Source organism: Gymnoscopelus microlampas, assembly GCF_963454915.1.
Source record: "Gymnoscopelus microlampas genome assembly, chromosome: 10".
NCBI classification, from domain to species: domain Eukaryota; kingdom Metazoa; phylum Chordata; class Actinopteri; order Myctophiformes; family Myctophidae; genus Gymnoscopelus; species Gymnoscopelus microlampas.
This window is the reverse complement of record NC_139947.1, coordinates 12,987,974-13,003,664: the sequence shown is the minus strand read 5'-3', so window position 1 is coordinate 13,003,664 and position 15,691 is coordinate 12,987,974. Positions and strand designations below refer to the sequence as shown.

The following is a 15,691-nucleotide window of genomic DNA, read 5'->3' as shown; positions in this document are numbered from 1 at the left end:
GAATGTAACTTGTATTTTTATAATTGTATTTTTTATATGATCTGTAAAGTTTATATTTTCATTTGCTACCAGGCATGAATTCATTATAATTTATTATATATATTTTTCCTTATTTTCTTTCTTTATTTACACGTGCGTAATAAACGAAGCATTTTGAGATTTCATCCGCCCAGATCTTTATGAATTTTACTTGAATTATTATAATTTTAATGTTTATATGATCCGTACATTTTATATTTTCATGTGGTATCAGGCATGAATTTATTTTATTATTTTATTTCATGTATTTACATGCGCGCAATTACACGCATCTAACTATTGGACTCAGCTCTGGGGACACGGTGCGGCTGCAGAGTTTACCTTGCAACAGATATGATAGAGCAACTTAAGTGCCTGCAGAACTTAATAATATAAGCACACTTATTCTCCAGGCAGACAGACAGAAACAGTCTGTCTGTCTGTCTGTCTGTCTGTCTGTCTGTCTGTCTGTCTGTCTGTCTGTCTGTCGGTATATTATGTTACGAGCGACCAGAGTCGCTGTCCTGGCGGAGACCGCGGAGTCCTTCATGCCACCAGGCAACGTCAATTTCCATCCGATCCATCGACCATATCTGCGCTCTTCTGGCGCTTTTAGATCTCTTCTAGATCTGCTTGTGGATGTGTCTGAGTATATTATGGTGGAGAAATTGAGGCTATTCAAGGATTATTATTATTATTATTATTATTATTATTATTATTATTATTATTATTATTATTATTATTATTATTATTATTATATATTATATATTATTATTATTTGGTCCCTGAGTCGAATCGACAGCAGCTATATTTATTTTATTTTAATGTCAATAAAATGTATTCTCTAAATATTATAGGCTACTAATATTTCCTGAATGAATTAACTTGGTAGTAAATAGGGTCGGGATGACATGTTGCTATAGTCATTAATTACCCCAACCAACATCAAAGTTACCGTGCATTATCATTAAATCAAATAAAAGTTTATTATTACATCTGTCTTGCCTGTATGTCCTTTCACGAAAGCAATTGGCACTACTTTATTTAGTGTCCAAGCATTTGGAGAGATTCAGTTTTAACCTATAACTCATCTCTGAAGTGTCTATGTTACTTCTGTGTATTAATTATGAGTTGATTAATACTCAATAAAATGATACATGTTGAAATGTAACTTTCGGATCAGCGCGCATCATGCGCTGTAATTTCTCCTTCACTTTGCTGCCCAAAAATAGCTGATCTACAAGCTCACAACGCATCAGCGGGACGTTTTGAGGAAATCCGATATTTTTGGAGAAGCTCTTCTGTCTATTTAAATGTTCTGTATGAGTCATAATAGTAGCCTGGTTATTAATCTACAATCACCATTTAACGCCGTTGATGAAATGACTGAGCGCGTGTCTGAGCGCATGTCAGGGTGTGTGTGTGTGTGTGTGTGTGTGTGTGTGTGTGTGTGTGTGTGTGTGTGTGTGTGTGTGTGTGTGTGTGTGTGTGTGTGTGTGTGTGTGTGTGTGTCTGTGTCTGTGTCTGTGTGTGTGTGTGTGTGTGTCTATCTCCAGCAATGTACCGCTTGCCTACAGCTGCCCGCCCCTAAACCCACAAAAATATACAATATAGAGGGGGTCCCTGCTTAATCTTTCTCTCAGCTAGGGGGTCCTTGGGCTGAAAACCCTTGTGACAGATGATAGCCGTTTGAAAATCGCGCAAGAATTAACAGCTAAACTGTTGATAAATAGATAGATAGACAGACGAACAGACAGACAGACAGACAGACAGACAGACAGACAGACAGACCCAGGCCGTGGGAGGCACTCAATCACACTAACCGATGCGCTTTCTTAATTATAATATATAAGAATAATAATTATAATAATCCTACACTTCGCATACATAAATTATTATATTATGACCATACACTAACCACTTCCGACCTATGTTATACGCTATTTGAAAATAGCAGATCTACAAGCTCACAATAACGAAGCTTGTAGATCTGCTATTTGTTGAACAATCACCGCGTTGGGACCGCGTTGGGGGGGTGGCAGCTGTACCGCTGGAGATAGATAGTTAGATAGATAGATAGATAGATAGATAGATAGATAGATAGATAGATAGATAGATATTTAGATAGATTTAAAGATAGACAGACAGACACACAGACACGCCTTTTTTTAGGGTAAGTTTATTTCATTTTTCATTTCTGAAACAGCTCCATTGGCAGCGCAAAGGTGGAGCTTGGGGGTCCCTAATAAAACCACCAAAAAGGTTAGACTACAATGGGCTATATACATGTAAAGTCGACGTTGTGTATTATTATGTTACGTGCGTAATTACGCGCGTCGCAAAAATCTGATTGATATCGTTAGATAAAGTTCATAATTAAATATAATATATTCATGACTGATACCAAATGAAAATATAAACTTGAAAGATCATAGAAACATTAAAATTATAAGAATTCAAGTACAATTGGCAGAGATATGGCCTAATCAAATCTCAACCGCTCTCTGTCTCCTGCACAAATTATGCTGACTCTCGACGGCGTCGGTTAAGTTGGTTGTGCGTCGCAACGGTACCGACGCCGTCAGTAGCGGCGCGACGCTACTGACAGCGTCGGTCAGTAGCGACGCCGTCAGTAGCGGCGCGACGCTACTGACTGCGTCGGTCAGTAGCGACGCCGTCAGTAGCGGCGCGACGCTAATGACGGCGTCGGTAGCGTTGCGATGCACAACCAACGCAACCGACGCCGTCGAGAGCCAACCGACGAAACCGACGCCGTTGGTTGACTCCGTCGGTGGCCACCCATGGAGTCGATCCTTCATGGCACCGCAACGTCAATTTATCGACCAAGACGACCATATCTGCGATCTTCTGGCGCAGCCCCCCCCCCCCCCCCCCCCCCCGCGTGCCCCCCCCCACCTGCGTGCCCCCCCCCCCCCCCCCCCCCCCCCCGATCAACAAGCTCTGAAGCGCGATACAGAGTCTGCTGCATTGGATCTGCTCTTTGATGCTCTTGGATGCCGCACATGATTTTTCAAAGTAATTACGCACGTAACATAATCATACACAACGTGTACTGTACATCCCACTGTAGGCTAGCCCCCACAAGCTATCCCCGTGCCACCCCGACCCCCCCCCCCCCCCCCCGGAGCCCCTCCGCCAAGCCCAGGGGGTCACTCATAACTATTGTAGGTCAGCATAATTTGTGCAGGAGACAGAAAGCGGTTGAGATTTGATTAGGCCATATCTCTGCCAATTGTACTTGAATTCTTATAATTTTAATGTTTCTATGATCTTTCAAGTTTATATTTTCATTTGGTATCAGTCATGAATATATTATATTTAATTATGAACTCTATCTAACGATATCAATCAGATTTTTGCGACGCGCGTAATTACGCACGTAACATAATAATACACAACGTCGACTTTACATATATATAGCCCATTGTAGTCTAACCTTTTTGGTGGTTTTATTAGGGACCCCCAAGCTCCACCTTTGCGCTGCCAATGGAGCTGTTTCAGAAATGAAAAATGAAATAAACTTACCCTAAAAAAAGGCGTGTCTGTGTGTCTGTCTGTCTATCTTTAAATCTATCTAAATATCTATCTATCTATCTATCTATCTATCTATCTATCTATCTATCTATCTATCTATCTCCAGCGGTACAGCTGCCACCCCCCCAACGCGGTCCCAACGCGGTGATTGTTCAACAAATAGCAGATCTACAAGCTTCGTTATTGTGAGCTTGTAGATCTGCTATTTTCAAATAGCGTATAACATAGGTCGGAAGTGGTTAGTGTATGGTCATAATATAATAATTCATATATGCGAAGTGTAGGATTATTATAATTATTATTCTTATATATTATAATTAAGAAAGCGCATCGGTTAGTGTGATTGAGTGCCTCCCACGGCCTGGGTCTGTCTGTCTGTCTGTCTGTCTGTCTGTCTGTCTGTCTGTCTGTCTGTCTGTCTGTCTGTCTGTCTGTTCGTCTGTCTATCTATCTATTTATCATCTGTCACAAGGGTTTTCAGCCCAAGGACCCCCTAGCTGAGAGAAAGATTAAGCAGGGACCCCCTCTATATTGTATATTTTTGTGGGTTTAGGGGCGGGCAGCTGTAGGCAAGCGGTACATTGCTGGAGATAGACACACACACACACACACACACACAGACACAGACACACACAGACAGACAGACAGACAGACAGACAGACAGACAGACAGACAGACAGACAGACAGACAGACAGACAGACAGACAGACAGACAGACAGACAGACAGACAGACAGACAGACAGACAGACAGACAGACAGACAGACACACACACACACACACACACACACACACACACACACACACACACACACACACCCTGACATGCGCTCAGACACGCGCTCAGTCATTTCATCAACGGCGTTAAATGGTGATTGTAGATTAATAACCAGGCTACTATTATGACTCATACAGAACATTTAAATAGACAGAAGAGCTTCTCCAAAAATATCGGATTTCCTCAAAACGTCCCGCTGATGCGTTGTGAGCTTGTAGATCAGCTATTTTTGGGCAGCAAAGTGAAGGAGAAATTACAGCGCATGATGCGCGCTGATCCGAAAGTTACATTTCAACATGTATCATTTTATTGAGTATTAATCAACTCATAATTAATACACAGAAGTAACATAGACACTTTGAGTTATAGGTTAAAACTGAATCTCTCCAAATGCTTGGACACTAAATAAAGTAGTGCCAATTGCTTTCGTGAAAGGACATACAGGCAAGACAGATGTAATAATAAACTTTTATTTGATTTAATGATAATGCACGGTAACTTTGATGTTGGTTGGGGTAATTAATGACTATAGCAACATGTCATCCCGACCCTATTTACCAAGTTAATTCATTCAGGAAATATTAGTAGCCTATAATATTTAGAGAATACATTTTATTGACATTAAAATAAAATAAATATAGCTGCTGTCGATTCGACTCAGGGACCAAATAATAATAATATATAATATATAATAATAATAATAATAATAATAATAATAATAATAATAATAATCCTTGAATAGCCTCAATTTCTCCACCATAATATACTCAGACACATCCACAAGCAGATCTAGAAGAGATCTAAAAGCGCCAGAAGAGCGCAGATATGGTCGATGGATCGGATGGAAATTGACGTTGCCTGGTGGCATGAAGGACTCCGCGGTCTCCGCCAGGACAGCGACTCTGGTCGCTCGTAACATAATATACCGACAGACAGACAGACAGACAGACAGACAGACAGACTGTTTCTGTCTGTCTGCCTGGAGAATAAGTGTGCTTATATTATTAAGTTCTGCAGGCACTTAAGTTGCTCTATCATATCTGTTGCAAGGTAAACTCTGCAGCCGCACCGTGTCCCCAGAGCTGAGTCCAATAGTTAGATGCGTGTAATTGCGCGCATGTAAATACATGAAATAAAATAATAAAATAAATTCATGCCTGATACCACATGAAAATATAAAATGTACGGATCATATAAACATTAAAATTATAATAATTCAAGTAAAATTCATAAAGATCTGGGCGGATGAAATCTCAAAATGCTTCGTTTATTACGCACGTGTAAATAAAGAAAGAAAATAAGGAAAAATATATATAATAAATTATAATGAATTCATGCCTGGTAGCAAATGAAAATATAAACTTTACAGATCATATAAAAAATACAATTATAAAAATACAAGTTACATTCAGAAAGATATGGCCGAATCAAATCTCAACTACTCTGGATCAAATGCGCAAAATATACAATTATTACTATCCACCCCTTGGGCGGGGGGGCGTCCCGGGGGGGGGTCCCGGGGGGGGGGTCCCGGGGGGGGGGGGGGTCACGCAGGTGGGGGGGACAGGTGGGGGGGGGGGGGGGGCTGCGCCAGAAGAGCGCAGATAAGGTCGATGGATCGGATGGAAATTGACGTTGCCTGGTCCGTCGGTTGTTCGGTCGGTTGCGTCGCGACGCTACTGACCGTCGGTTGTTCGGTCGGTTGCGTCGCGTCGCCGTCAGTAGCGTCGCGACGCAACCGACCGAACAACCGACGGTCAGTAGCGTCGCGACGATGGCATGGCAACGTCGAGGTCGGTATCGGATCTCGCTGTCTCTCAAAATTTGCTGTCAAAATCAACACTATTCTACAGAAAGGGGCAGAGTCGGTTCTTTTTCCTGAGGAGGCTCAGGTCCTTTGACGCGTGCAGTTCAATGCTGCTCATGTTTTACCATTTTGGTGGTGGCAAGTGTCCTCTTCTATGCTGCGGCCTGCTGGGGAGGCTGTATGACTGACAAAAGATGCTAAGCAGCTGGACAAGCTGGTGAAGAAGGCTGGCTCAGCGCTTGGCAGGAGGCCGGACTCACTGGGGACTGTTGAGGAGAGATGGACATGGAATAAGCTGCAGGCCATATCCTGTCAGTCAATCCTCTTCACAACATCCTGGCTGTCCAGAGAGGCAGCCGCAACAGACAGCTTTTTCTGGCTGTGCTGCAGGACTGAACGCTTTCAGGAGACCTTTTGTCCCCCACAACCATTAGGTTTCATAACACCTTAGCCAATGGCTTGGGCCCATTTTGGGGCCATGTCACCCCAGACTCATGCCATGTAAAACGATTACATGAACCCATGTTTGTGCATTTCTGTCAAGGGATAAAACGCAACAAAAGTGCTCACCTACTGGAATCTGGCTGTACACTAATACATGACTTAAAGCACTTACTGGCACCTTTTCATGCAATTCATCACTTATTTTTCACAGGACCACTCACTTTTAAGTATATATTTTAAATGCATTTACGTATCTTTTTTTTATACTAACATTATTGTTACTATTATTACCTTCTTTTGCTGTGTCTCTACTGTATACAACTGTCTCTGACATATTTCTGGATATGCCTGTGTGAGCTGAATATCCCCAAATGGATGGCTGGATGGACGGACGGACGGACGGACGGACGGACGGACGGACGCTAGCTGTCTATCTGTCTGTCTGAGGATTTCACTGTGTGGATTAGTGATCCAACATTTCTGTTTTCCCTTCTAGTTTCTCACTCACTACAGACAAATTCCAATTGATTTTAAATCCTCTCCTGTGACTTTTGAAAACACTTGATCTGACATTAAGCTTATTGCTATTCTCTCCTGCTGCCTGGCCTGAGAGAAAAAAACTAAACGACAACAGAGAGAGAGAGAGAGAGGGAGAGGGAGAGAGAGTTGGGAAGGCAGGTGATTTGGAGGAACCTGTTGGGGGAAGTGTTTGTTGGACATAAAGCTCAGTGCTGCAGTCTCCATTCAGCGAACACATCCCAGCACTTGATGAATAGCTGTTATGGAGACAAGCTGTCAGGACCTGCCAACCGGGAGGGGAGAGCGAGAAAAACAATAACACTGTGAGAGAAGTGGAGCGACGGAGCGATGGATCAACAGAGTGCGTTGCAGATGCAGTAGGGAGCAGGGCTATGTCTCATCTTCAGCTGGAGCTATGATGGTCGCAGCTGATTTCTTGACCTTTCTTTGCTGCTTTGTTAACCCTGAGATGTGTTGATAAACTTAGTAGGAGTATTAACGCTGCATGTCAATTCAGATGTAACCTTTGGGTCATTTAGATATCCAGCACACATCCTCCACAGCCCCTGGGACACCAAGCAGATGGTGCAGATGGTTAAAGAGCAGCCTTGAGATGATGCCTACAATATAACCTTGATGTAAATATGCCAATCTATATGTCATGTACTGTACATGAACCTGAGAGCCAACGTGTCTGCATCTCTTCACACTGGAGTCTTGCCTTAAGGGACACACACTGTATATTACCGTAGTACTATATTTTTCTCCATGACATGTGTTTGCTCCATATAACCACCATGATAGAAACTGCCCCAAAGCACTATTTCATTCAGTGGTTCTATTACTGTATGTGTTTTTTGTTTGTTTTTCATTCATTTGTTTATCCTGCAACATACTCACATGGGAAACTTACTTAACACAAGCTGGATTTATTATATTCTTATAATGCTATGGATGGGAACTTTAATGAATGATTTTGACACTGGAATGAATGAATGAATATATGAATGATAATGAATGAGTGATTGTGATTCATAGTTGTGCACATGAGTGGATGAAAAGAGAGGCTCCCTCTCGACTGAACATCTTTCACAGAGAAAGGATTGTTGTACCGATATCTAAAGCTCGACCTAACTTAAGATCTTCCCCTCGGTCCAGGGACGTACACACGTAGAAAGATTTGATGTAATCACTCAACAACAACATTAACACGAAACACCGGTACTGTCTTTTGGTAATTTATTAAATAAAACACACACACATTCTCACATAAACACACATGGTCATCTAACTAAACTATCACTGGTACAGTATTCTACCTTCAGCCAGCCAAGAGAATCTACGCACATTAGAACAATGGGTGCTAACGGTAGCATGAGGTGATGTAGTAGCAGTAGTTGTAGGTTATTTAACTGAAAAACACAAAACCACACGAAAAGAAAATACCATTAATAATATACGAAACATGCATAAATAAACTAACAACATATATGAGTATAATAAAAGAGTTTTACACAGAATGATCACTTTTCGTGCACAATTGTCTTACCAGCTCTCTATTTACGTGCGAACGCTCTCTCACGCTGCGATGGAATGAAAACTTTCTGGTCAAAACAACTCTTCTGCGCACGCGCAAGAACACATGTGGACCTCTCGTACATAAACACACATACGTTGCAATTAAATAAGGATGTTTCCCGTACCCTAAACTCACCGGAATAATTCCTATAAACAAGTATCTCCAAAATTACACATGCCCCCAGGATCCAACCCCCCAAAGAACATGAGTAAAGACAGTAAACACGACAAACAACACATTTACAACAACAATCCTGACGTCATAGCAGCGGAGAAGAAAAAGACCCCTTCTCTCCTCTAGAGGTCACTCGCTACCAGCTTGAATGTTTGTAAACATGTTTGTAGAAATGTATAATATGGTCGGAAAGACCCTATAAACTACACACCTCCCACTTGGGCTATGGATTGCGTCAATCTAATAGGCCATACAAATGGGAGCATACAAGTCTTTTATAAAAAAGATAGAATAAAAAGGTTAGGTCCGTCCGCAGCACGCAATCCGTTCATTATGAACCGTCTGGAAGGGAACAATGTTCGCTGAGTCCAACGCATCCGTTCATTATGAACCGTATGGAAACAGCATCCGAGCACAAAGAACAGAAAATAAAGTTATCATTGTCAGGTCTCCATCTTTCTCCAAAAAGACCATAACTAAATTATACCTGCTCCTCCACTTGGATCAAAACCACCAACCTCCGCACGTCCCTGCGGAGGAAGGTAGTGGGACATGGCACGCCGTCCTTCTTTACCTGAGACCAGGAGATGGGAAGGCTGTGACATGTTTGCACCTCCACGTCCCGGACAACTCCCTTGGAGTCAGGAAACGCCTTCACGACACGGCCCAGCCGGAACCGTCCTCGCAGCGCATTTTGGTCCGCCACCCACACTAGATCACCGACGGCGACATTCCGGGCCGGAGTATGCCACTTTTGGCGGATGAAAAGATGAGGACCCGCCAACTGGCTCCACCGCTTCCAGAACCTGTCCACTTCGATTTGGACCGCCCGAAGCCTACTGAAAGGGAAAGAAGGAAACTCGAATCCCAGGTTATCACCCCTGGGCCCCGCCCGCCCCAGTAGCAATGAGTTTGGTGTAATAACCTCCACCCCCTCGTCTTGAACCTGTGCTCTAGCCCCAATAGGCCTCTCGTTGGCCAGGTTAGCTGCTAGGTAAAGTAGCGTTTGGAACTCCAGAGTGGTCAGATTCCCTCCCTCATCAACGCTACCCAAAGCCCTCTTTAAAATGCGAACGGCCGCCTCTGCTGCCCCATTTCGATGCGGTGAGTCCGCAGGACTAAACCCCCACACCCAATCAGTCCCAGCTACAGCCGCCTTGTTCTGGACACTGTCTTTGTCAATGCCCGCGAGGAAACTGTATAGGTCATCCAAAGCAGGTTGGGCCCCCACAAAATTAGTCCCCCTGTCCGACCACAATTTCGCAGGATGGCCCCTCAGAGCTGTGAACCGCTGGTAGGTCATCAGAAAGCCCTCTGAGGAGAGGTCCTCCACCAGGTCTGCATAGATCGCCCGCGAAGCCATACAGCTGAAGACCACTCCCCAGACTTTCTTCTTTACCCGCCGCCTCACAGCATCTCTGACGGTGTATGGCCCGAACAGGTCCAGTGTGGTGTATTGGAAGGGAGCTGCTGGGCTGGTGCGAACAGACGGGAGATCACTCATCACCTGAGAGCTCAATTTAGCTCTCATTTGTCGGCAGTACAGGCAAGAGTCTATCACTCTCCGGGCAACTCTGGGGCCCTGCACAACCCAGGCTTTCTGTCTCATTCGGAGGAGGGTTCCAGCAACCCCCTCGTGGTTGGCACGATGAGCTTGCTCAGCGAGGAGGGTGCTGACCCGCACTCCGTACGGAATTAAAGGAACCCCCGGCCGCTCTAACTCCACGGACTGAACACGACCGTGGCACAGCAAGAGTCCTGTCTCCTCTTCCTTTCTCACAACTAGCCGCTCCAGTGTTGTTGTGGGAAAGGACACACCAGCTTGGGCAGCGAGGCACAAGTCCTGAAACGCAGCTGTGCGCTCCTTAACTGTCAGCACCACCTCCCACTGTGCTCGATTGCCGGTCCTGCCGAGCAACCAGGTGTGCACTGCTCTGCGGGCATATCCCACGGCACCACAGAGCTTGGACAAAGACCCGCACCTATTCAGGTCCATTAGGTCCACCAGAGCCTCCCCCCAAAGTCTCTCCACGTTTACGTTGATTGGCCCCACAGCAGGCACAGCAGCAGCGTCTGGTGGCAGCCCCACGGAAGCAGCAGGCACAGCAGCAGCGTCTGGTGGCAGCCCCACGGAAGGCGCAGCAGCAGCACGTGATGGCAGCCCCACAGCTGGGGAGGTGCCACCTGGTGCAGCTAGTTTCAACGCCTGGGCTCTAGTTAAAACAGCTGTGAATGCTTTCCTCTGCAACGCACTCACTTTCTCCCTGGCCTCGAAAGCCACCTCAGCTGCTGACTTCATGGGCCACTCTTCGACTGGCAGGGACAAGAACCTAGGGCCTCTCTGCCACCGAGAATCTCCGTCAAGCTCCTCCGGAGAACACCCCCGCGTGACAAGATCAGCAACATTTTCCTCCCCAGGAATCCACCACCAGTCAGTTACAGGCCCAGCATTCTGAATCTCACCGACCCGGTTGGCGAAGAACGTCTGGAACCCATAGCTCTCCCTCTGAATGGCACCCAGCACTGTTTGACTGTCCACAAAGTGGAACCACCTTTCCACCTCCACACGGCCCTGCTTCAGCACATACTCCTTCAGCCGGGAAGCGAAAACAGCTCCGCAGATCTCCGCCCTGACTGCCTCGCCTCTCTGGTCCAGTGGAGCTAACTTGGCCTTGGACTCCACCAGCCGGGACTGTACTCCGCTTTTCGTCTCCCAGCGGAGATAAAGTACTGCCCCATAAGAGTCTATGCTCCCGTCAGAAAATGTAATTCCCCACGGTTTTCCCACCCAGCCGGGAGGAGTAATACTCCGAGGGAAAGTGACGGTGCTGAGTCTGGAGTACTCCTTAAAAAGCTCGATAGCCTTCCCACGGAGATCATCAGACAGCGGCAGGTCCCAGGTGTCTTTTGTTAGAGTCCCAGCCTCTTGAAAGGCCCTCCTAACTAAAATGACTCCCTTCTGCTTCAGTGGTGTTGCCAGTCCGATGGGGTCATACAGCGCAGCTACCTGGCTCAGCAGCTCACGACGAGTGAGAGGATCCGGTGTCTTCATGTTGACGTCCTCCTCTGCGAGGTCTTCCTCTGAGCGCATCCCCTTCTTCCTCTTAGAAAAGCTGATGGCAACCATGATGAAGAGGCTGTCTTCCGCCACGTGATATCCAACTCCCAGGGCCTTGTTGTCTTCCTCCCGCAGCTGGTTAGGCAAAACAATAATCCCGGGACTGGCTGGCACCGCTTTACCCCTCCCACTCTGACCAGATCGCACCCAGGGCTTGAGATAGAAACCCCCGGTTGCGAGAATGGCGTCAACCCCGGCTAATATTTCACTTAGTCTCTGGTGGTTGTTGTGAGATAGGAGAATATCATCCACATAAGCGTTCTCCACGATACTGCTCCGTTCGTCCACTTTGTCAGCAAACTGAGGCAGGTTGGCGGTCTCGCGCATGGCAACCTGTGCAATACAACCAGCCGGCTTGTCGCCCATGTTCACCCGGGATGCACGCCACTGACAGTCTTTCCCAACGGCCCCTCCCACAGTACAAGATCGCCGCACCTCATCAAACGCTGAGGTGCCAAACGTCCCTCTCTGGCACTTATCAGCATGTCCACCTTCTGGGGGCGCCTCAACTCACCCGGCTTGACAGCTCCTGGGAAAAACCTTTCCAAACTTTTTGAATCCACAGAATAGTCTATATGAGCAATCTCCTCCAGCCCATAACAAACCATGTCGTGGCTCTGCAAGGTCCCCTTCATGTCCACTTTGAGAGACACACTGTATTTCCTTGTATCCACAGTTGTCTCCATCCCCCCCACACCATGCACCACCAGTGTGACAGGCTCACCCACAAGCCCGAGATCCGCTGCTGCCTGGTGTGTGAGATAGTTAGTGTCAGAGGCGAGATCAATTAGGGCCCCCATCCAGTCCCCTCTCCTCGTGGTGACGTCAACCAGCATCATGAGGACTGGATGCTGTTCACAGGTGTCCAATGCGTCCTCGCACACTGCTGCCGCCTTGTTTGTTATGGCCTTGTAAACGCCCTTTAGTTGCTCCGGTGTCAAGCCTAGCTCCGCAAGGGTGGCTTCCTGCTGAACAGTTGGACCCCGAGGCTCTCTTCCCTCCTCCCTCTGGACTCCCGCTCTCGCAGTATTTCCCTTTGCAGTGACCCCTCTTGCAGTGTCTCTAGGCGCAGCGTCTCTCTTAGGGCGCGCTTTGAGGCATAAGAAATAGTGATGATCCGGGGGATCATCCCCCCTCTTGCACTCTTCATTTCGGCATAAAAAGTTCCTCTTACACGCTCCCTCGTGACGATCCAGACATTTATAACAGGCTTTCACCTTCCTCGCATGGTTCCGCCTGTCCGAAGCATTAGCCTCTCTAAAAGTCTTACAGCGGTACACTTGGCCCGCATGCCCCCCTTGTCCACATACATCACAGTTGCCCTGTGCGGAGCTGCCATTAGAGTCACTCACCGTCGCTCTTGTGAATGACCGCTTCTCCTGCTGTTTGTCCCCTCTGTCTCCCTGCTTGTCGCGGGAAGGCGGGTCACCCGTCCTGGCGGTGCCCGGTTTCCTCGGCTGCAACTGTTCCCTTCGCAGTAAAACAGATTTGTGGTCCACCAAGAACTGCATTAGTTTATTAAACAGGTTCCCCTGGTGGACCCCGTTGTCAGCCTCGCACTGGAAAAGCAGCCACCTATCTAACATATTGTCCGGTAATTTACTCTCCAGTGACGAGACCACGAGACGATTCCTCATAACGTCCTCACAGTTCAAATCCTCCAAGTCCATCAACGCACCTTCAATAGCGTTGATTAACTTTAACGCCTCTGTCGGTTGGTTATTACGCACGGAGGGCATGTCCTGTAACTCCATTACAATCTCGTGGGCAATTTGAGACACATTACCGTATCGATCGTCGAGCACTCGAAAAACGTCCTCCGAGCTTCTGTACCGCGCCAGCTTGTGCTCCTGTTTCACCGCGTCCGTAACACTGTCCAGCAGGTGAAACAGGCGCAGGTCACGGGATCCAGTTGGTTCGGCCAGTCTTTTACACAGAATGATCACTTTTCGTGCACAATTGTCTTACCAGCTCTCTATTTACGTGCGAACGCTCTCTCACGCTGCGATGGAATGAAAACTTTCTGGTCAAAACAACTCTTCTGCGCACGCGCAAGAACACATGTGGACCTCTCGTACATAAACACACATACGTTGCAATTAAATAAGGATGTTTCCCTACCCTAAACTCACCGGAATAATTCCTATAAACAAGTATCTCCAAAATTACACATGCCCCCAGGATCCAACCCCCCAAAGAACATGAGTAAAGACAGTACACACGACAAACAACACATTTACAACAACAATCCTGACGTCATAGCAGCGGAGAAGAAAAAGACCCCTTCTCTCCTCTAGAGGTCACTCGCTACCAGCTTGAATGTTTGTAAACATGTTTGTAGAAATGTATAATATGGTCGGAAAGACCCTATAAACTACACAATTGTGGTTGCCAATTCTCACTGCCAGAAGGCCATGTTGTGGGCAAGTGTGCATGTGTGTGTGTGTGTGTGTGCATGTGGGGGGGGGGGGGGGGTTCAGCCAGCTCAGTCTGGTGAATGGGACTATCAATTGGAGCGCAGTCATATCCACTGTTAACATGCTTTTTACAGCCAGCTGTGAATGGGAAACTGTGAAAGGTCTCTGTGACTTTTGATACCAACTTTTCATATTTATGTGTGCCTACATTTATGTGTTTATGTCATCGCCCCTCTCTGGGGGAGAGTTATGTGCACATCCAAAACAAGTGAGCCAGATGCTGGATAAAAACACTGTATGTACCCAGAGAAAATATGTCTTCACAGTGGAATTATTTAAATATCCATTTAATAATCCCCCCCTGCCCTCAGTTTCCTATTTAAAGTGTGCAAACGGAAAATTGCTAAATTAAACAATCACTTGCTATGTCTCCTCTCTGTTTTCCAGGTCACTGAAGAAGAGGGCAAAGTTGCTGAGAGGAAAGACAAGAAAGAGACGTTCCATTCCTCTTCTCCTGTCATCCTGTTCCCGAGGCCCGTCCTGAGCGGCTCCAAGGGCCTGCGCAGGCAGAAGAGGGACTGGGTGATTCCACCAATCAACGTGCCGGAGAACTCTCGAGGACCGTTCCCGCAGATGCTCGTCAGCGTAAGTGACTAAATTCATTGGCTGCATCACTGACATTGTGACACATGCTTCATTTAAAGCTCTGGGTTTGTTGATCAGGGGTCTTGTGATGTACAGTGAAACTAAAAGAGATTAGCATAGCATTCAAGTTGGTCTTTTGTGCACTTGTTTCTGCCAAAGACGTATTCATGAATTACAACGGCATTTATTGGATGTCAGGTTTCTGCACTCTGAGAGCTGTTAGCTAAGCTGCCCTTGTGAGTCTCTTTCCCACAGTGTTGGATCCATTGGGTTCACACGGTATTTCTGCTCCCTTATGCATGCATTTGTTACATTATCGGACCAATTGATTTTATTTATTATTATTTTCTACAGTGCAATTTGTCACACAATATCTTAGTCTGTAAAAGGCAGCGCTATGATGAGAGGAACAATGCTGCTGTTCTTTGGCCAGTGAAAACAGGGCAAGAGTTCATCCCCTTCGAGGTCTTGTAAGGACACACTGGTTAAAAGGCTTCATAAATCACAGATCTGCACAGCCCATGTTTTCACCATGACCATGTGAAGAATGAGCTTATGGTACTTTATAGGATCGCATACCCTTCAATTACTCAAAACCACACTCATTGCTACAGTATCCACTCTCTCTCAGTGTGTGT

The 15,691-nt window shown here is 46.2% G+C and overlaps 1 protein-coding gene across 1 annotated transcript in view; it reads left to right on the top strand.

Moving 5' to 3' along the window:
- Nucleotides 1-15,691, top strand: part of LOC311054076 (cadherin-4-like) — a gene marked incomplete at its 5' end in the record, with an annotated part of 117,848 nt that overhangs the window by 18,418 nt on the left and 83,739 nt on the right. Inside the window, one exon of the mRNA XM_084069956.1 lies at nt 14,856-15,053. Within this exon, the coding sequence (XP_083926082.1) occupies nt 14,856-15,053 (198 nt within the window). The remainder of the gene's footprint in view (nt 1-14,855; nt 15,054-15,691) is intronic.